Source organism: Meles meles, chromosome 8 (genome assembly GCF_922984935.1).
Source record: "Meles meles chromosome 8, mMelMel3.1 paternal haplotype, whole genome shotgun sequence".
NCBI lineage: Eukaryota > Metazoa > Chordata > Mammalia > Carnivora > Mustelidae > Meles > Meles meles.
The window spans coordinates 4,367,244-4,389,394 of NC_060073.1; the positions used below are offsets into that span (position 1 = coordinate 4,367,244).

General features: G+C 50.3%; 1 protein-coding gene across 16 annotated transcripts in view; it reads right to left on the reverse strand.

Moving 5' to 3' along the window:
- The window catches only part of PPP6R3 (protein phosphatase 6 regulatory subunit 3), a 140,087-nt gene that overhangs the window by 7,016 nt on the left and 110,920 nt on the right, over window positions 1–22,151 (reverse strand). For 7 of the 16 annotated variants that reach the window (XM_046014883.1, XM_046014884.1, XM_046014885.1 and 4 more), the window contains 8 exons: window positions 20,688–20,774; window positions 15,826–15,923; window positions 14,197–14,251; window positions 12,963–13,093; window positions 7,767–7,888; window positions 5,531–5,684; window positions 4,112–4,218; window positions 2,515–2,665 (listed from right to left, as the gene is read on the reverse strand). In XM_046014883.1, coding sequence (XP_045870839.1) covers window positions 2,515–2,665; window positions 4,112–4,218; window positions 5,531–5,684; window positions 7,767–7,888; window positions 12,963–13,093; window positions 14,197–14,251; window positions 15,826–15,923; window positions 20,688–20,774 — 905 coding nt within the window. The remainder of the gene's footprint in view (window positions 1–2,514; window positions 2,666–4,111; window positions 4,219–5,530; window positions 5,685–7,766; window positions 7,889–12,962; window positions 13,094–14,196; window positions 14,252–15,825; window positions 15,924–20,687; window positions 20,775–22,151) is intronic. The other 9 variants (XM_046014891.1, XM_046014892.1, XM_046014890.1 and 6 more) reach the window with 4 other exon arrangements.

The window sequence follows — 22,151 nt, forward strand, 5'->3', positions numbered from 1 at the left end:
TGTGAATTGATTTTAATATGCTACTGCACCTGGTGAGCAAGTATTTTTTACAGGATTTCTTCATTTAGTTTGCTCGTACGTGGTATGAGCTGACCGGTTTCCGTAATCATCTTACCTGGTTCTGGAATCAAGACTGCACGCCCTCATAGAAAGATCTGGAATCAAGACTGCACGCCCTCATAGAAAGATCTAGCAGGTTGTGCACTTTCTCTACTTTCTGCAACAACTGAGGTAGGAATGAGCAGACGACTGTGAGCCGAACAGCACGGACTCATTACCGCGAACGGCACACCCCGTTTACTTACAAGGCTGGCCCGCTCTGGAGCAGGCCTGCTCCTTGTTTTCTGCCACATATAATGGCTTGTGTCCTTTGTCCATTTAAAACTTACTATTAGCTTGTCTTTTTCTTCTTGATATTAGGTTCTTCCTATATTCTGTTCCTGAATCTTCCTTTGAAGGTAATGGTGGGTCTTTCCATTTTTTCATTTAGAAGACCAGGAATTAAAGAAAATTCATCAAACTTTCCCTTTACGGTTTGGCTTTTTTATGGTTAAAAAACCCCTCTAGCCCCCAAATTATAAAGATACGCTCTCATGTTTTCTTCTCGAAGTGGTAGTTTTGCCTTTCACATTTATGTTGAGACAGATGTAGTTTTGTTTTTCTCTGACACGGGTAATCACTATTTCTCAGTCTGTCCTCTTACTGTAACACCATTCTAGCACCGAGTTCCTGTAAATGTGGGGTCTACCCGCACACCATGCCCGTGAAATCTCACCTGGTGATGCCTCCCTCCCTTCCTTCTTCAAAATGACCCTGGTTATTTCTGGCTCTATGGTCTTCTTCATGAATCTCACCATCAACCTCTTCATCATGAAAAGCTCCACTGGGATTCTGATTACAATGTATTCATTTTATCATTAATTTGTTTAAAAAATGGCAAGTGAGGCACCTGGATGGCTCAGTGGGTTAAAGCCTTTGCCTTCGGCTCAGGTCATGATCCCAGGGTCCTGGGATCGAGCCCTGCATCAGGCTCTCTGCTCAGCGGGGGGCCTGCTTCTCCACCACCCCCTTCTGCCTCTCTGCCTACTTGTGATCTCTGTTAAATAAGTAAATAAATAAAATCTTTTTTTTTTAATGCCACAGATATCTTCTCATTAACAAAGATGGCACATTTCTCTTATTTAGGTCTTTACCATGCTTTTCAATTTTACAGATGAGGCTTAACATTTTAGTTTGGGGGGGGCATCTAGTCCCTGTCTTATCGGTTTATACTGCTAAACCTCCCTAGTAATTCGGGTACTTGTTCATGAATCTGTCTGAATTCTTTGTGTAGAAAATCCTAATCTACAAACAAGCAAGAACCATTTTAGTCTTTCAAATCTCTATGCCTCTGACTCAGTTTCACTGCGGCAGTGCGGGCTGGAACGGCTGCCAGGGCCGAAGCGCAGGGGCTACAGGCGCGCCCCACTGTCTGGGGCTCATCTTGGAGGGGCGTAATTCTCGTGCTTCGCTGAGGAGAATCAAGTCCACTACAGGTTTTCAGAACACACCTTGAGAGTTTCAAAGAGCTCCTTTCTATTCCTCGACGGCCAAAAAGTCGCAAATGGCTTTCATTTTCATCAAATGTTCCTCTACCCAAATATTCCATCAACCCAATGTCCAAATGATTTTTTCCTGCCGGGTCTGTGACTCACCCTCAGCACGTGTTTCCCCAGGTCACCTGGGTCCAAATCAAATATTCCATCTACCCAAGGTCCACATGATTTTCATCCTGCCAGGTCTGTGACTCAGCCTCGGCACACTTCCCCGGGTCACCTAACCCTCACCTGCACCGCGCTCGTCCTCCGCGCGGCTCCAGGGCACCCTGCTGGACTCGGTTTGCTAGCTTTTAACTTTGGAGTCTCATGCCTCTGCGCCCCCCCACGGGGAATCCATGCTCCCGTGCTGGCTGTGTTTCGCCAGGGCCTCCCCGCAGGCTGGGCCGCGACCTCCCCTGCCCCACAGGGCTCTGCCGACCCTGCCGCAGCCCCAACTCCGCCAAAAGTGCTGTCGCTGCTCCTTCGGGGCTATGTTCCTAGTTGCCAGCGGGAGTCCTTCTTCGAGCCATGCATTTAGAAGTGAGGTTAACTTCCCAGCAGACTGCTCAGGCTCTCTTTCTGCTGCTGAGCTCTACTAACTGCATCACGTCTGGGCAGTGACCCTGCTTTCAATGGGCCAGTTTTCACGCGGCTGCAGACGTGTCCGTTTTGAATTCTCCTGCAGTTTGAACTCACTAGACTTAATCTACAGTCTGAGTGCTAGAAAGAGGGGAAAGGCACTCGGGGACCCCAAACTCTCCCTGTCTTCATTCAGATCCATGGGGCTGAACGGAGACGCTGAACGATGTCAGGCTAATGCCTGAACCCACATCGGAATCAAATTAAAGACGTTAATACTCGAGGCTCCCCTCCCCCCACCCCCACCCCCACCCCCACCAAACACCTGAAGCCGCCAGCAGGATCTGGCCCTGGTTACCTTTTGAAGACTGCGGTTTCTGTCTTGGCATCGACAGTGAGGCTGAGAGTTTCCTTCATGCCGCCATTCATCACTGTCTCAGTTACCTTGTCTGTGCTCTCCGCATCCTCCTCGCCGTCAGAGCTGGCTTCCATGGCCACACTGGCTGGCGCTGCAACAGGACACAGGGCGGACGGTGACACGGACCAGAACCGACAAGAACTGTGCCTCCCTTTCCGCGCGGACCCATCCACCCGGCGTTCCACCTCCTGCTTGAAGGGGAGAGAGACGGCTCGCTGGGTGCCGCCTCGGCCACTTCTTAATGGGCACGGGCTTCTTAAAAATGCCCACTTGCCACAGGTTTTCTTCCGCACAGGACCAGGGGGCCCCTCCAGCCTTCCCAGCTCGGAGTCTACCCACACTCCGACTGCTCCCAGCCGGTCTTCCCATTCTGGGGTTCCAGGCCCCAGCCCAGGGCGCAGCGGGCAGGCGGATGTGTTCTAGCCCCCACTTCACCCCACAAGTACTGCGCTTACAGTGCATTCGGGGTCCTATTCTCATTCGTCCTTTTCCTTTCAGTTCGGTCCCACTTGGGTCCTCTTTTTTTTTAATTACTTTCTTATGGGTCCTTGTGGATTATTTCTTTGTTCTGTAATAGGGAGCCATATGCTGGACCGGTCAGAAGCCTGGGCTCTGAAGGCACGCACCCTGACTGTAGACCCCAGGCTACCACTCACTGGCTATTCCACTCTAGAGCAAGTTTTCTTATCCATAAAATGAAGCTAACTAAACCCACCTGAAGAACTGAGAGAGAAAATGGGCTCATCTACATAAAATGCTTAGAAGAATGATAAACCGTTAGGTACTGGTTTTATTACCTTTCCGGCCCTTTGGTTCTTGTCTTGGCCCCCTTACCCCGGCCCCATTCTTCTTGTAAGGATTTCCTTCTTTCTCCCCTCCACATACTGACTCCTCACCCCCCTTCACCGGCCTCTCTTTCCCCTGCCTCCACCTCCCAAGCCCCATGCATCAGGTTAAAAAGAGCTCAGAGCCTCGGCAAGGAACAGCGTGTGCGGTCTGAACGTGACAACCCTCGTCATGGATACCCTCGACCATCTCAGCTGTTCATAAAGGTAAGAAGAAAATAAACAGTCTTACATCCTAAAAGACACACACGTGTGCTCCAGCAAAGCAGACCCCAAGTGACAGAAAACTGGGCACCAGGCGGGCTGCAAAATACACACATCTAATTCTGATTTCAGTCACACCAGGCATGCAGGCTAAGACAGTCTTCTTTGCTGGGCCTGGTCCCACTTTTCTACACTGACAGGACTGAACAACTGGTAACAGATCCCTTATGCCTTCCAGAATCACCATGCCTGGTTCTGGAATCAATACACAATTTCTTTCCATCAGCTGCCCCGCGAACACAGGCCTACCATCTCAACTCCCTAACTCCTCTGAGCCCTTGAGCCTGCGAGTCGAGACTGGCTGAGTAAACTGTTATGTGGACAACAAATCTTTAGATCTAGAAAACTACACAGACAGTCCCAGCACGAGCAACCTCAGCGAGCAGTCAGCAGCCCGTGTCAGCCGGTGCCCTGCCCGCCACACCCACCTTCCGGCTGCGCGGCCAGCGTGGCGACACTGGGAGTCAGAGGGCCCATCGGCTCAGTGCTGGTTTCCATTTCCACCGGAGAATTACTCCTTAAAGAATCTTTTGTACTTTTGAAAAAGAGAAAATTCAGATGTTAGCAACGGCAAACAGCCCTCAGTTACCGTGATTCACAAAAACCATTTGAGAAGCAGCTCTGGTCCCGCTGGTGCGACACGGGCAGTCGGTGAGAGAGACACAGACAGATCGAGGTGCACGTGAGCACGGGTCAATCTCTTGCGAAATCAGTAGGGCAGGAGCACGGGGATTTCACAGAGGTCTGCAGGAAGGTTCCAAAGGCACCAGTCTCTCATCCTCCTCCGCGACCAGGTTCCCGGGACCGGGACAGCAGGAGTCGACAAGTGTATTCGCAGCGGCGATTTCAGGAAAATCCCTACTGATGTGGAGCCAAACTGCCTAAGGGCCTGATGATACTTAACGAGGAAACATGGCCCGTGCACAGGTAAAGGGAAGCGGGCTGCTTCAACCTGGGTTCCTTCCCAGGAACCAAGGGCTCGCATCCCCTAGTTACAAAAGACAGAAGAGAGCGAGAGGTGGAAACTCGACCGTCCGGTGCCAGAGCCAAGTCCGTGAGATCATCTGCAATCGTTGGGAGACATTTCCCACAAATCTCACTTCTGCTCTCGGGTTTGCTGGAGACGGCAACCACGGGCCCCTCACGTCTGTGCCCTGGCTGGCCCGTGACCGGTGAGGAGTTAAAAGCACTGCTTCGTCAGAGCAGGGAAAGCAACAAACTCTTTCAAATGGGGTGGTGGAGACAAACGAAACAATGTTTAGCAAATCAAACTGAACCTAGGAACACCTAAAACCCACGGTTAATACTCAAATGGTGGCAATGTTATTCAGGAAAATTATGAAATGCCAGGTTGCTGTTACCAAGAATACTACAAACCACACACCGACAGCCGGATATCCCCGTCTGGCCCCTTACCTTCCGGCGCCAGACTAGCTCCCAGTGAAATACAAGTCCACGTTATCTGTCAAATTCATGGAACACTCTGCATTTTCAGCGCTCCGCAGAGAGGTGCCTGTCGGGAGTTCTTGGCTCCACCTCATTCCTAATCCCCCTCAGTCCTGTTTCACCTCGGTGGGGCTGGAGAAGCCCCAGGAGTCAGCACTCCCCACCCGGGGCCACACCTCCCCGGGCTACTTGTGCCCAGCCTCCTGCGCGCCCCAGCTCATCCTGGATGAAAGGAAGGAGGACAGAGACCGCTTTCCTTGTAATTCGTAGCTGGGCTGCGAGCTCCCCCGTGCCGACCTGGGACCCTGTGTACGGCGCCACCTTAGCGGGAGTAAATCAAGGCGCCACCCCAGCCCCGGTTCTCCTGGGGAAAGGGAGGGAGCTGGCCAGCGTGCACTCACCTCAGGGAAGCCGTGAACTCTGAGAAAGCCGCCCAGCCCGTCTCCTTAGCTGGCATGGGCTCCTCCGTGCTCCAGACATCAGACCCCACAGAGTCTAAGGGAGCACCATGGGTCGTCTCCATGGGGACATCAAAGTTGGCTGACCAGTTGGGCGCTAAAACAAGGGGAGAAACCTCCTTTTGAGAATACTTCAGAAGTTCAGGGGACTCCAAGACATTTTCCAGAAGTAGACTCGAGATGACCGGGGGGGGGGGGGGGGGGACAGGGCACCCTAACACACCACTGGCAGAAACAAACAGCACAATCACTTGGGAGGATAACGTGATAACATAACATCTATCATCTTATAAAATGGTACATTTCCTTTAATCCCTTCATTTCCATTTCTAAGATTTTTTCTCCCCGGTAGATAAATCACACGAGGACGCAAAGCTACATAGAAAGGAACGCGCTGATTTCCCACAATGACAAATGTACCAAGACTCTACTAACACGGGGAGGAAGAGGGTGAAGGCAGGGTGCACAGCCGCTCCCTAGACAATCAACGTCTGCAACTCTTCTGTAAATCCAAAGTTGCTCCAAAATAAAAAGTTAAAAAGAAAAAGCAGAATGTTGGATATCCAACTGCAATCAACTAGACACTGTAAACGCTTCCCAATCCAGACACAGCCCCATTTCATACTTAGTGGCCTCCCTGCAGCCCAGGGCAGTCAGCACAACAGGAAGGCTCCCGGTGACGTGAGAAGAAATAACACATTCGGGGTCCAACCACCACCACGCCCAAACCCCCAGAGCCTCCGCGGTACGAGTAGTGCGCCGAAGAGACGACTGGTGGCCTCAGGATGGGGTTCAGGACAGGGCTGGTGGCCAGGGGAAGCAGCCTGTGGTCAGAGGGCTGGAACGTTCAGCCCAACCGCACAGCCCACCCTCCTAGGAGGAAGAGGCAGGAAGTGAAGGGAATCACAGATGGCCCCAACTTAACCAAACGTGCCTACCAACGAAGACTCCGTAAGCAACTCTAACCTCAGCGGTCCAGAGCTTCTGGGCTGGTGAACAGCGGGGACATCCCAAGCTCCGTGGGCACAAGAGATCCTGGGCTTGGGACCCTTTCCGCCCACGTCTCTATCTCTCCCTTCATGTGGCTGCTCACTTCTAGCCTTGAAGCCTCACCGCCCTGGCCGCCGGCTGAGGCTGGATCTAACCCGTGGGTCTGTTGACGTGTCACCTCCTCAGAGATGTGTCCCTGCAGGTGAACTCAGGTGTCTGCTCACGGGCTGTCACCGCACCCCATGCTGGGCTACACAGAGATGAGCTTCCCAGAGGAGCGCCCCAGAGGCTACCGCGATCTCTCCGTTTCCTTAGGAGACTCTAGACCCCTGGACGCAGGGTCTGTGCGCCACACCCAGTACACAGCCCGAGCGTGACAAAGGCGTGTAGACTTGAACTGAATTACAGCGAGAAGAGCCCATTTCTTCCTCCTGAAGACAGTGGGCTGGGGAAGCAATGAGAGAAGAGAGGCCGAACCCCTTTCCCCCACGGCTCTCATTTTCCCGTCTGTCCTGGGGGCTGGCGGAGTTCCTGCTGCGGTCCCTGGCCAGCTCCGGGGTGATGAGGCCCACCCGGTGCCCAGAGCTGGCTTTCAGCCTCCAGGACGGAGTCCGTGAAGGCCTTCCTGGGGAGCAGGAAGCACCGTCAGCCCTGAGGAAAGCCCCAGTATCAACCCACAGAAAAACGTATTTGAGCTTTCAGGGAGTTAACAGGTATTTGTTAAAGGCCAGCAAACGTAAGTTCTTAGGGAGTAGCAGGACGCAAGTAAGCACCGAGGCCAGATACGTTTCAGGGTTAGGGGCTCCATAACCCACTCTGAAGAACCTGCTTCACATGGTTTCAGCTGGAAGCGGTTTCCTCTGGTTCAGTGCATTCCTGATTCCACAAGCACAGCCCTTCCTTGTCTTCCGTATCTCTGGTCTCTCCCCTGCTGCCAGGCACCCAGGCCCTTCCCCCCCAGCCCCGTGTGCTGTGCGTCTAGCCAGACCCACACTGGGGGGTGTCCACACTGCCAGAGACACCCCATCCTCAGAGGGACAACTTGCTCCTTCCTTCAGGCCCCGTCCTGACACTTACACCTCCAAGGGGTCTCAGAAGACCGTGTTTCAACCTAACTCCCATCCTGCGCCTCGTTTAAAAACACATTCCTAACACGGCGACTGATACAGATGAAGAGAAGATGACTTACGTTCATTCAAGTCTACCTCCATTTTATCCTCCGCACTGGTACTGCTGGGTTCAAACAAGTCTTGTTTCGCTCCGTCTTCTTCTTCAGAGTCCGTACTTTCTTCACTGTCTGTGCTCCCCGAGCTGCGGGGGGTGGGGGGGAGAGCAAAACAGTTAAAGCTGCCTATCCGCCACCAGCTGAATCCATGACACTCGCTGGTCATCCAATAAGAGAAACCCGGATGCAGGTCAAGTGGCTCATTCCCGCCTTTTGTGCCGCCTAACTCTGCCCTCGGCTGTCGCCACCAGCCCCTGGCTTTGCACAAACACGTGGGACGCGTCCACAAACCTCCTAGGCCTTCTAACAGGGTCTGGAGGTGTCGCACTGTGGTGCTCAGTGGCATTTCCCTCATGGCCAAGACGCTGAGCTGCTTCTCAGCTCTGACCGACACCCACACGCCTCTCCTGAAGGCGCTCATCTCTAGCACCGGTCAAAAAACAGGTTCCTGGTTTAATTCTTTCAGAGCCCTGAGGGGCCTTCGTGCACCTTCCAGAGGAGCCCTGTGTCAGGCACGTGATCTGCAAATGTCCTCCCCGAGTCTGTGCACTGTCCCTCCCTTCTTACTAGCGTCACTAGCCGAACAGAAGTGCTTCATTTTGACAAAGCTGAGCTTATGAAAAGTTCCTGTCATACACAGCGCTTCCGGCGTCCCAGCTCAGAAATCTCTCCCTAACCCAAGGTCACAGGGATTTTCTAGTGAAGTTTTATCGTCTGACACTTTAAGATCCATTTGGAATCCATGTGTATATATGGTAAGAAGTAGGGACTGAGCTCACTTATTTTCATACAGATGTTCACCTGTTCTGGGAATGTCTGTTCAAAAGCCTATCCTGTCTCCACAGAACTGCCTTTGCCCTCCGTCACAAGTCAGCTCGCTCTACACCTACTTGTTTATACTCTTTTCCGTGCCCGGAACTACTGTGTCTTACTCATCACACGGTCTCAATTACTGTACTTTGAAATCAGGGACTGCTGTCTTCTGATTCCGTTCTTCGTGAAAGCTGTTCTGGCTCTTCTAACTCCTCTGCATTTTCATCTCAAGTGCCAGCTTGTCGACAGTTACTAAAAAAACCTATTATCATTTTACTTGCGATTGCACCAATTCCAGATCAATCTGGGGAGAACCGGCCCGTTAACAATATTGAGTTCCAAACCATAAACATTTATCAATTCTTGATTTTTCTCAGCTGCCTTGTAATTTTCAGCAGCCAAGTCTTACACATCTTGCCAGACCTATCCTTACATGTTTGATATCTTGATGCTACTATGAACAGGGTAACTTGGTAACTTCAACCCCAACTGTTTGCTGGAACTGTGGAGAACTACAAGTATACAGACCTAGTCCCATGCAATCATGTCAAACCTACTTAATTGTTCTAATCATCTTTTCGTGGATTTCAACAAGTTTTCTACACTGACAATAACTGCTATCTGTGAATAAAGATCATTTTTACCCTTTCCTTTCCAATCTAGATGGCTTCTCTTATTCCTGACTTACAGCACTGGTGAGAAGCCCTAGCAACAATCCTGAAAAGCTGTGGTGAGAGCACACATCTGTCTCGCTTCTGACCACGGGGGGGTCATCCTGTTTTTACCGCGCTGCCGGCTGTAGGTTTATGCAGAAGCTTTAATCAGGTTCAAGAAATTCTCTTCCGTCTCCAGTTTGCTAAGAACTCTTAACAGGGTTAGATGTTGGATTCAGCCACATGCTTACTGCTTCATTTTCCCAAATGTCAAACCAACTCAGTATTTCTGTCGTGATGTAGTATTTTGCATTTATTTGCTAAAACCACATTATGAGAGTTTCTGCGTCCATATTATGAGAATAACTGAGTCACTTTTCTTGTCATGTCAGCATTGGTTATCAGGTCACCCTGATGTGGCCTTGGAGAATAACATGTGCACTAGTCCCTCCTTTTCCATTTTCCAGAAGCTTTTATAAAACTGGTCTAATTCCTGAAATGTTTGGTAGAATTCACCCGAGAAGCCATCTGAGCTTGAAGTTTTCGTGTGTATGTGGGGCGTTTTAAGCTAAAAATTCAACTTATTTAGCAGACACAGACTATCTGGATTAGCTTTTTTTTTTTTTTTTTTTTTTTTTTTTTTTTTTTTGGTACCTGAGCTTTGGCAGCCTGTGTGCCTTTCAAAGATCCAGCGTTACTGGCACAGAGCTGTTTACAATATTCCCTTTTTACTCTGTTAGTACCAGCAGTGATGTTGCCTGGCTCATTCCTGGTACGAGCCATTCCTTCTTCTCCTGACCACTCTGCTGCCCAGGGGTGCACCAACTTCCTCAATCTTCTCAAAGAACAGCTTCTGACTGCAACCATTTCCTCCACTGCTTTTCCGTTTGCCCTACATTCTGGTTTCTCGAGGTGGAAGCTAAGGTCATTGGTTGGAGAGGTTTCTACTTTTTTCATATTAGCAGTAAAAAAAATGATCTTCTGAATACCCCCTCTGATTTCTTTTGTAACTCACGTGCTATTTAGTTTCCACATACTTGGGAGGTTTTCTAGAGGTCTGTTACTGATTTCTAATTTAATTCCATCGGGGTCAGAGAACATGATGGACTTGAACTTTTGGAGTTTACTGAGATTGGCTTTATGGCCCAAACACGATCTCTCCTGGCATGAGCAGCTCGTGTACGTTTGGAAACAGGGCCTGTCCTGCTGCTGTTGGGTGCGGTGTTTTGCAAACGTCCAACAGCACCACGACAGCTGACAGTGTTACATGTTCTGTGTCTCTGCTGATTCCTGCCCACTGTCCATCACCGGAGAAGCGGCGTGCGATCATGGGCCCAGAACTGTGATTTGTCTGCTCCTTCTGCAGTTTCATCAGCTTCTGGTCCGTGAATTTATTTTGAAGCTCTGTTGTTAGGTACGTAGAAATTTTGAAGTGTTACGTCTTCCTAAAGACCTGACCCTGTTATGACCCTTCCTTCACCCCTTTCCTCTGAAATCCGCCTTATTATTAAGTATACAGATGTTTTACCTTTTCTTCTAACCAATTTGTGTCCTTATGTTTCGGTTCTTGTAGGCAGCTATGTTAGACCTGATTTTTTATCCAATCTGACAATCTCTTCACTTCAACTGGGGCTTGGGGATCACTTACTTAACAGTATTCAATGATTCCTGATGGGGCTGCCTAGGTTTAATGCTATCATCCTGCTGGTCGTGTCCCAGCTGCCTTTTATTTTTTTGCCCTCTTTTAGATACTTTTTATAATTTTATTTCCTCTGCTGGCTTATTCACTATAATTTCTTGTTTTGTTGCTGAGTGGTTGGTTCCTTTAGGGCGCACAACATACGTCCATAACTTACCACAGTCTATTCTCAAGTGAATCATACCCCAAAACTAGAAACCCAAATGTCCATCGGCAGGCAAAGGAATAAACAAAGTCACCCATTCGGTGGGTAGTACACTCACTCAACAGACCACCACTCAACCATAAAAAAGAATGATACATCACCCAACACAAATGACTCTCAATGTTGAGTGGAAGAGGCAACATTACGTAGATAACGTGCAATCTGATTTATATACGACTTTAGAAAACACTAATCATTCTAAAGGAACAAAAAGCAGACGGGGGAAAGGCAATATAAAAGGGCAGGAGGAAACCTCTGCGTGTGATGGGCAAGTCCATGATCTTGACTGAGAGGATGGTTTCATGGATGTATTCGTGGGTATATTCATAGGTCCAAACTTACTGCACTATGTAATTTAAATAAATGAAATTCATTATACTCAATTATCCCTCAACAGAGCTGTTAAAAAATAATAAAAAGTTGCCTTTTCTCATCATCCTGTGTTCCTTCCGCACGTCCTCCAGATACTGTCTTCACCTCACCTCTCCACACTCTGCAACAGCGCCGCACCGCTAGAACAACGCGTGCGGGCGGTCCGCCCCCAGAGCCTGGATGGCAGTGGGCAATGGCCATTTAGTGAATTCACTCACATGAAGACCGATATTTCACAGCAAATGGGGACAGACAAGTTTGACGAGGGCTCTGTCTTTAAAAAAAAAAAAAAAGTTCACCGTGAAGGGTTGTCTCTTGCTTCCTGGTCCGGAGCTGCAGCTGCCTTGAGCCAACACGCAGAAGATGGCAGTGGGCGTGAGGAGAGCAGCTAGCGTTAATGACCTCCAACAGCTGTGGGTCACGAGACAAGTATTTCTCCCGTGTGAACCAGCCGGGGCTCCTATAACCCACAGCGGCAGCCTTCCTGAGACACGACGTGAGCGCTGGTCACACGGAGAACAGGCAGGCGGCGGCGGCGTGCTCTGTTCAGCAAGAATAAACCGCCAGGGGACAGGGGCTGGGAGGCGGGTTGACTTTTCCCCTTACGCTCTGTGCTCTCCGACTGGTATGCCGTGCGGAAGCACTACTCGTCAAGAACAAATGACATGCAAGCGAGGGGGCAGCCGCTGTTCGCCCGAGCACGAAGAACGTGGTGACGGACACTCAGAGAACGAGCACTCCCCGTGTGCCGCGGCAGGTGTCTCAGGTGCGCCGGCCGGAGTCACTTCAACAAATGAGAGGAGGAAAAACACCCAACCGGACTAATCCTGAAGGATCCCCAAGGAGAGGATGCTGTCTCCCCAAGTTAGAGTAACTTGTCTCTCTCCCGGGGAAGCTTTTAGTCTTTCAGGAAACCACACATGACGCAGCCGCTGCACTGCTCCCGGGACGGGACCCTCTACTCAGAGCGCTGTGCGCGCGCGGCTCAGCAGCGCCTCAGCAGCGCCTCCCGCTCGGAAGAGGCCGTGTCATGGCGCTTTAGGACTGTGTCTTAGCACCTCAGGATCCTCAAGTTCGCCACCTGACTCATCCACTGCCACACTGCAGACAGGAGCACGGGTACCACCTCCCATCAGCTCACAAGGGCATTTCTTTCTCTTTCTTTTCAAGTCGGCTCCACGCCCAGTGCAGAGCCCAATGTGGGGCTCGAACTCACGAGTGTGGGATCAAGACCTGAGCTGAGATCAAGAGCGCACCACGGACTGAGCCGCCCAGGTGCCCCCACAAGGCCATGCTTGATCACGACAAAAGCAGCGGTCCCTAGATCACGCAGGCACACTCGCACAGGACGGTGTCAGGTCTCCTCGCCGCCACCTACCGCGTGCACTGGCTGTTACTGCTACCGGCAACAGACCCACCTGGACCGTCTTTGGGATTCTGGCGCAAAGGCGATGTGCTTTTCCTCCCAGATGTCCTCCTCATCAGAGCCACCATCATCGAACTGCTGTATTCTCTCCTTACAACACGCTTCAAACAAGGCAATATTTCCCTAAATAAAAACGAGAGAAAAAGGACAAAACAAACTTCAAAATCAAGTTATTTTCTCCAGAAGTTACCAACAGAAATCGCATTTTTCATTCTTTTTGAAGATTTATTTGAAAGAGAGAAAGAGCGTGCGCGTGCTCACGCACGAGCAGGGAAGGGGGAGAGGGAGAGAATCTCCAGCCAGCTCGCCACTGAGCAGGGCCCAGTGCAGGGCTGCATCTCACAACCCTGAGATCACGACCTGAGCTGAAATCATCAAGTCAGATGCTTGACTGCCCAAGTCCCCCAAGTGTCCCCTTCATTTCCTTTCAAAGACAGCGCCTACCATATACACCAAATAAAAATGTAAAAGCATCTAACGTCAGCTTCTGTGGAACAACAGACAGTTCTCCCAAAAAGAATGGATTCAAAACTTTAAGAAGTTCCCCCGAAAGACTGGATTCAAGAGGCCCATAGGAGCCTACACTGTCCTCACGGACTCCCTCTCATCCCGCGAAGCACCGGGCGGCTTCCGAGAGCTCCCCTGCCCCACCACCGGAGACGCGGTCCCGCACCAGCCCTCACAGGAGAGCAACCCCGGCTTCCTCCGCTTTCACCAGTCCGGCTCAGTAGTGGGGAGCGCCACGCGTCGGAGCAGGAGCTCCCGCCTTCGCACCTCGGCCGATAAACCGGGGTCTCTCACGCTAACCGGCACAAACATCGAGACTGTGCCCACTCAAATGACACTAATCCCACGCCACCTGCTGACCTGCTATCCGAGCCCTGCCTGGGCACGCCAAGCGGGGACTGATCCAGCCCAAGTTTCTCTCTGGCTCACATACAGCTGAAGGAAAAGGCGGCTGGCTAGACCCAAACAGCGATCTTTAGAAGCTACACGTCTACACCGCAATCACAAGGGACCCCAGTGTTCTCAGCCCTGCCACATCTTAAACCACGGCTGCTCAGGAAGCAGACAGGCCGTGTGAGTGGGTGAGGTAACACCAGCCTCCCTGGAGCGGAGAGGGGCCCGGCGCGTGCGGCATCCGTGCACACCCTGCCGGATACCAGCTCCCCCCGGGCCACCCCTTAGGCACCTTGGTGCTCGTGAGATGAAACATTAATACTTACACTTTCATTTGTATTCAGAGTAAAGTTGATGTCTGATACCCGATCGAAAGAAACACTGTAAACAAAACAGAAGTACACGAATAATTACTTGTAAACTGACAGCAACTATTCACGAAACTTTTCAAATTTAAAATGTTCGCACTATCATTAAAACCACCACAGGCAAAACAAAAACCAAACCCTGCTTGCATTAAATGATGCCTTTTCCCTTGGTATTAAGGAACTCATACCGGGTGGAAAGGCAGCAGGCAGGGAGGCCTTGTAAGAGAACAAACACACCCCTAAAGCCCACCCATAAAAGATTTTCAACATCCATGGCAATGACCATGGCTCTCTGGGCCTTACTTACTTGGCCATGAAATAGGCTATTTGTAAAGAAGAAACAAGCCAAAACATGGAAAAGTACCCAAGAGCTGTCAGTCAGAGCTTTCTCCAGGGATGCCCAAATTCATACACAGAACAGACATGCCCCCAATCCTGTAAGATGGCATAATCAGGGAGAAAGGAGGGAAAAAACTCCTAGCTCATGAAATGTAACTTTCTGAGTAAGGAGAATTCTCACAAGATCTGTTCTAATCAATCATTATTCCAAGCACCCAATATAAAAATTTTAAAGAGATGGATTCTTAACTAGTGACATTTACTGAGAGTGGAGACAGGGGAGCCTGCGGGCTCTGGGGTGAGCGCCGCTGGGTACAGACACAAACAGTACGTGGACAGTTCTTGCTCTTTTTGGATGGAAATGAGCGGATTCTTAGGGCAGCTGGCAGCCTTTAACCCAGTGAGGTCTCTATCCACGGCACTCACACAGCATGTCGCACGGTATCATCAGGGCTTCTCACATGCTAGAAACTGTCGCTGGTGACAGCAGACAGCACCGCCGGCCGGCATCAACCCACGAGGACCCAACTGTGAGCCAGGAGCCACGCAGACGCCGGGAGCAGACGTGCGCCACCAGGCAGTGCCCCGGGAGGGAAGCCGTCTGACAGTCAGCTCTGTTCTCAGTGAGCTAGAATACCCTCTCGTGTAAATACTTCATTTATAAACACCTCTCCTCTCCTGAGGCCAGCTGCTCGGCCACTTGTTTTCATTTGCGTGGGTCTCCCACACATTTCTTACTCACTGACTGGGTACGGCAGCGCTCAGTCCCGTCTCCCTGCTCCTCCTGCCCCGCCCCAGAACGAGCGTCTGCCTGCCTTCCCAACACCCAAGCGCCCCTTACGGTGAGTCAACCAGGGCAAGCACACACGGGGAGCTGCTCCTGCCACAACAGGATGCCAGCTGCTGACGTGAAGGGACCGTGCCCGCTCCCACCCGCCGACTACAGCAGGGACTCGCTCCCAGCGTGACAGCGGAAAGGGGATGAACAGCTCCAGTTCCCAAGAGAAGCTCAGTCTGACTACGAACAAGCTTCTGTGAGAGAGGCCAGCCCAGCGGCAGCCCCTCTCGGCGGGAGGGACACTCTCATCCCTGCTTGTCCTCTGGGTGCTTCCTGGCCTGCCAGGCCAAACGACAGGGACAGCTCGGGAGGACAGGCTCCTCCAACACACGGATGTGGAAGAGTCCCCAGGGCCCGGGAGAATGACAACGAGGAGTGCATGAGACAGGGAAACAGGAACATATACTCACTTGCCAATGTCATCTTGATCTGCAAACTTCTCATCGTTGAAGCCAAACTGGTCAATAAAATTGGACGTCATTTGTTGCATCTGATAATCAGAAAAGGCCTGGCAACCCCAGGACCAGTGACAGTGATATAATGATTCTAATGACATTCTACATAGTATTTGCCCATTTGTGTTTCAGAAACCATCTTACTTATTACAGCCTTAGGGCTTAAAAAGTTGGTGTGTTTTTCTAAGGAAAAAAAATCAAATGATTTCAGACACAATTCTCCCAAAAAAGGCAATGTTTGGAATTTGGCCCACAAGTCATTCTAATGCCCATGTCACTGTAAGCAATGTTAAGTGACCACTCTGTCCTCTACTGTGAATCATCTTCAGAGCGAGGTCTGGGTTAAGTCTTGTTGGAAGAGGTGATCCAGTGACATGTGGCAGTCTGAAATTGTAAGACGCGTCATCACCTCTGGACACAACCAACCTTAAGCTAAGATGCAGTAAGTGGTGACCGCCCGACCTCCCTCCACATCTCCCACCCCTGATCCGCCAGAGGAACATCGCGCCAGTGATCGAACAGCTAATAATCACAATCACCGCCCTACAACACAACGTTCAGAGACACTTCATTTCTTAAAAGAAGACTTCCATCTCAGAGGCTCGGACAGTAGCAATGCAGCTTCTAGCCTACCTACCTTAGAGAGAGAGGACAAAGTTTTAACACTGATCCGACATCACTCTGAAAAGCCTACAACTGTTAAGATCCATAGAGGAACCCGTTCTGTCTCCTACACCATTTCTAGAGAGCGCCAGGCGCACTTGGGTTTTCTTGGGTGAGAAATGGGGGAATGTCAGAACGGACTTCGCAAAAACGTTGAGCTTCTGATCTCCAACAAGCAGGCCCAGCAGAGCAAGAGAACCTCCGAGTGTGTTGTGCACAGTGTCGTACAGTCAGGGGCGAAGGACAGTGACGGTACGCAGGTGCCACTCCTCACTCGACCCCAAGCACTAAGAACAGAGGCAAATCAATACCAGTGTGCGAGCTGTCTTGTGGAGAACGCTCTGGACGGACGGGAAAGCTCTTTCCTGCAGGCGAGCCCCACACAAGGGGTACGAGCAGTAGCTGCGGCTGAACTAAAGACATCACACCCGAGGCCACTCGCTGGGACGGAGGCAGCTACGACTGAGTGAAACCGAAGCCTCCCTGCTTCTCCTTTGGCGCAGAGCCCACAGATCCCACCTGCAGACGTCTGCTGTAAAAACGCCTCTACGTTCATTCCTGATGACTCACTCTGGTGGCAGGGAATTATGGCATGGATAATCCAAGCTGAAGATGATTAAAAAATAAACCTTATATTTGGCTTTGGAAGGCATCTCCTCCTTAGGTCTGAAAAAAGCAGCATCTAGTTTACCAAGAACCTAAAACCTCACTGTTTTCTAACGCAAGAGCCCCACCGCCCTATCTGCCCACTCGCACACTTCCATGCCATCCCCTTTCCTGCCCACAGAGGTGACAACTGTCTGCACACGGGGGCCGGGGGGCCACCCTCACAGGAGAGCACTCGGTAAGGCACATGCGCACCAAGGCTAAGCCATGGGAGTATGGCTGAATGGAGAAGGGCAGGGACAAGTTCTGTCAGGCAGGGCTGAGTCTTGGACATATGAATGAAAAATCGGACATGTAGCACTCATATTCATAAAAACCAACAAGAAAGAAGCCAATTCAATAAAATAAAATAAAATAAAAAGAAAGAAAGAAGCCAATACCCCTGAATTGCATCTTTATCTTTTATAAGGTAGAGCGGGATGTGTGCTGCCTTCGAAGATATATATGGTCAAGAACCAGGAAATCTTTCTTCTGAGCAAGTAGCGTAAGCCGGGCTCTGAGTTTATTTACAGGTAAGAAACGGTGACACAAGGGGACAGGTCCCTCCCCAGGGGTTCTGTCTGATTCTTTTTTCCCTTGTAACTTTTCTGCGACACTGGTGTTTGTGTTATGAATCTTGGGTACAAGAGGACAGAAATGTTCCCGAAAGTGTTTCTTTAAATGCTCCATAAAGAGCACGCAAATACTAAATCCATTATAAATGTATACGTGAGTACCCATACATATGTACACACATACATACACTGGCTGTCTCCCCATCTACTCAGTCATCTACCCAGGGAGATGTATAGCCACCGGCAGGCCCAAGTAACTTCCATGCAGTAACACAGGCAAAGGAAAACCAACAAACTGTAGTCCTCATAAGTCTATTATGGCTTCTAGGAAGATACAAGCTAGCAAAGAACTTGAGGTTTCGAAATACAGTTCTTATTAAAAAAGCAATCAGACCTTCCAAGAGCCACATTCATGAAGACTGTTACTATATTGTATTTAAAGTTATAGAAAAACTACTGTGGACATGGAGAAATTTAAGTCTGGAAAGTACTTATATGGCCGTGTAATTATTAAAAACTTAATTATTAAGAAAAAAACCCTAAAACCCACACTTCCTAGAACTATTGCCCTGGTCAAAGCCAGGGGCTGTTCAAGTCCCTGACAAGTGAGCCTACCGCTTTATTAAGCAAGTCTTTTTGGAGGTTCCACTCAAGCAACAGAGAGTCCTGGTGTGCCCCATCTCTGTGACCGCCTGTGAACAAGCCTGCTTGGACTGGGAGGGGGGAAGGGGGAGGGGGAGCAAGGAGGGGGGAGGTGGGGGGGAATCAGGCCTCTAGAGCCCATCTGCAGCAGTCAGCCCTAACTCTCCAGACCCAGGAAGAGGAAGACCTCCTCACCCTCCACAACCCTTTCAACCCGAATCGGAAGGAAGGGTCAAACACTCGAGGTGAGGAAACCAGAGGGGACAGAAGACAAAACCAAATGGGTTGGGGCAGGGGGCCACAAGAGCCGTGAGGCATTCCCAGAGCCAAGTAGAGCCCCACAGGGGACACGGTCAGGTGTCCTTGTTAAATGACCTGCCCTAAGTCTCCACACTCAGGCTTTTACCCACATGAGACCTAATTTCAAATGTGAATGAGAAACTGTAATGGATATATATAAACTAATATTCTAATTATAATGGAGACCAGAATAAAATTCTTAAGTTAACTTAAAACTTGTCTTCTCAAATTAAAAATAGAAGTGGTTTGGAAACACATTTCTTATTTGCAGAATGATCCATGACGGATTTACTCTAGCTTTACTAGAGGCCCGTCCAGCAGAAAGGACTGACTTTTACTACTTTGGAGGGTCCCACGAAGTGATGACCGCCACGGGATGGCAGGCTGCTTGAGGGCACTTCTGGGACGGGGACAGCCACAAGTGCATCTCAGCAGTCAGTCAACCCCCCAAAACGCCAGAAAAGTGTCTCTCCACAACAGCCATGGAATCAGATTTCATGAGAAGGGAACCCACTCTCCAGGTAACTAAAAGCAACCGTTCCTCGATGAAATCAGCCGCCCAGGGTTCCAAGGTTTTGGCTTATTTACAAATGGGTGTCAGGGCATTCTTTTCTTAAAGCTGTGTCCTCAGGTTCAGTTATCAAGGATCACCTCGATAACTGCCAGCTCAGACCCCCGAGCTTCAGCCCAGAGGCGGGGCAGCGCCAGCGCTGGAGCTCCTGCCAGGCCGGGCCAGGGGCTTCAGTGGGGGAGAAAGGTTAGGGTCCAAGGGCTTCCCAGGCTAAAACCTGAGAACTCTGGGGTCAAGAAAGAGGTGCCGGTGGCACGACGACCCACAATGAGGCAGGTGGGCACCTGGGTGGCCAGGGCTGGCTGACGGCAAGCCAAGGCAAGAGGGCGGCAGCGAGGGGCTGCTGTGCTCCATGGCTCCCTCTCCGGGCTCACTGGCCCCTGCCCTGAGCCGCTGGCTTCCGACGGGCAGCAGCGTCAAGCATCACGGGAGAAGCCAGCGGCGCACTGGGACACCACTTCAGACCCAGCCTGAGTACGTGAGTGGGAAAACCAAGCAGCCGCTTAGCACCAGCTTTACCAGATGCGACAGCGTAGCTGGATGCCACACGACAGGGTCGGCAGAGCGGCCGCCGCTTCACCCCGGCCCGGGTTAGAGACGGGCCTTAGAGACTGAGAAAAAAAGAGGCCAAGCAAATGCTCGGTGCCTGGTGGGCAGGGGACTCCATCAGTGACACTGCCACACCCGAGCAAGTGACATGCCGAGGCCTGGTCCTGACTGAGGACGATTTCTCCACATGACGAGCTGGTGACCTGAACGAGGGGCTTCTACGAAGCCGAGCCGCAGTCAGGACAGCGAGATCACTGGTCGCCTCCCCAAGAACCACCCGTGAGTGATGGATCAATCAGTGCATGTGTTTCTGTATCTGGTTTTCTCCTCCACAAAGAGTGTCAATGTCTGACAAATGGAGATGAATGTGGGCAGGAGGGTGGGGTGGCCATGAACCACTTCAAGGAAAACTTACTTGGGGAGTCCTTAAAAAGTCCTCAAAGATACTAGAAACACGTAAGCCACTTAGTTTTAGAGATTTCTTTGACAGTTACTTTTACTGACGTTAAGAGCGTTCCTCCCATTACTCTCACCCACTGGCCTCTACTACAGCACCCCTGGGCCGACAACACGACCCCGCACGGGTCTGCAACAGGAGCGTGTCTGAGACACTCGCAGAGCCGCTCAGCTCATTCAAATCTGAGAATTTACCCGACTTGGCATTGTTGTTATCAGGTACATTTCCTGGAAATAAAATCAGTGCAAACCCTCCTTTCACACACCCAACATCTGCTATTTTAAACGCTTTTGCCTAATTAGTAAGGAACCCCAAATCAGATCCTAGTGCATAATCTGCCTCCGGAGCCCAGAGACGGCAACTAGACCAAGCATTTACAATAAAAACAAAAAGCAAAGCTTTAGGCATGACTCACTTGCTGCAAAGAAGAGTCCTGTGAGAAACCCGTTTCTTTAAAGTCAATTTCATCATCACTGGATGAATGAATATGGCAGGTTGTAACCTATATGCATAAAAATGTAAAAAACTATTTAATAGAGAAAAGTTTTGGACATTTGTATCAGCATTTAAAAGGAAAAATCACATTTAGTTTGTCTCTCAGTGCGTAACAACAGCAAGAACAAAAGTAAGTAACAGTTAAGTTGCAAAACCCTCCCGAACAATTCAAAGGCCCACCTCACTCCGTCAGATGATCAGGTTACCTGTCCTTTCGCTGCCCATCTGTATTTTAATTTGTCTCATTACTGATACCACCAGAAAACAGGCAAGAGGTTAGTTACTCCATTTAAATGATTTTAACCATTCTCTAATTATTAATGTTTACAAAGGGAAGGCAGAAGGAATGGCTCTGATAAAACATACTTTGTTAAGCACCCAGCTTGAAGTTTGGTAAAACTGCAGTCCCCGGGGGTTAAATAAGCCACCAAAGGTCAGGTTAAATACAGCATTTCACTTTACCTTCTCACGATGCCTGTCCACTCTAAGAAAAACACGGTCCGTAAGCACTAAATGTGCCTCTGAACCAGTAGTGACCCGCTCGTAAGAAGACCCCAAATCTTCCAACCCTTAAAATGTAGCCCTGCCCTCAAGATGACAACCAACGCACAGTAACTAAACACGAATGCAAACATGAGCTGCTCACCAATTCACAGCGGTGATTTTTTATTCATTCGGAAATGACACCCAGTGTCGGGGAATGTATTAACGATTAGGAACGAAGACATACAAACAACTAGGCAGAGGACAAGTAAGAGCCACTGCTGTATCGCCAATGACAAACAGGAACAGTCGGTAAAATTCTCAAACAGCAACTGCACGTCTGAGGGCAACTTACACTGTTTATTTCCTGAGTGATTCACCCTTCACTTTTCACAGAAGTGTAACTGGCAGAGAGCACTGTCATCGGGGGAAGATGTGAGTGGCCGGGACCTGCCAACCCTTGGAGCTGTGCCTAAGAGCCGGCAGCTACACAACTTTGGCCTGGTTTGCTCTGCGATGTTCCAGCATCGGTTCAAGAAACCCAGCGGCAAATCCAAATAGGCCTGTAGTGGTATGGCTGATGAAATTCTGAATACATCACTGTCTGAATAAAATCAACCTCTTTTTCCTTTGACCATCTTTGGTAAAGATGCTATGCCAAAGGATTAACCCACTGTTTCCAGTTAATTCCTTCTCCTTCTGCCCTGAGGCAGAGAGAGCTTCGACTCTGATTCCGAACCTGGCAACGAAGTCCGAGGCAGAATCTGTGATCAAGGAAGAGAGACTTCTCGGCTCAGCCGTAGCTTTAGCAAGTTGGCGGGGAAAGCTGTGGGGACTGCAGACTGGGTGGGGGCGGGACGTTCCCGGAGAGCCTGGCCAGAGTGCGGAGGGGAGGAGGAGC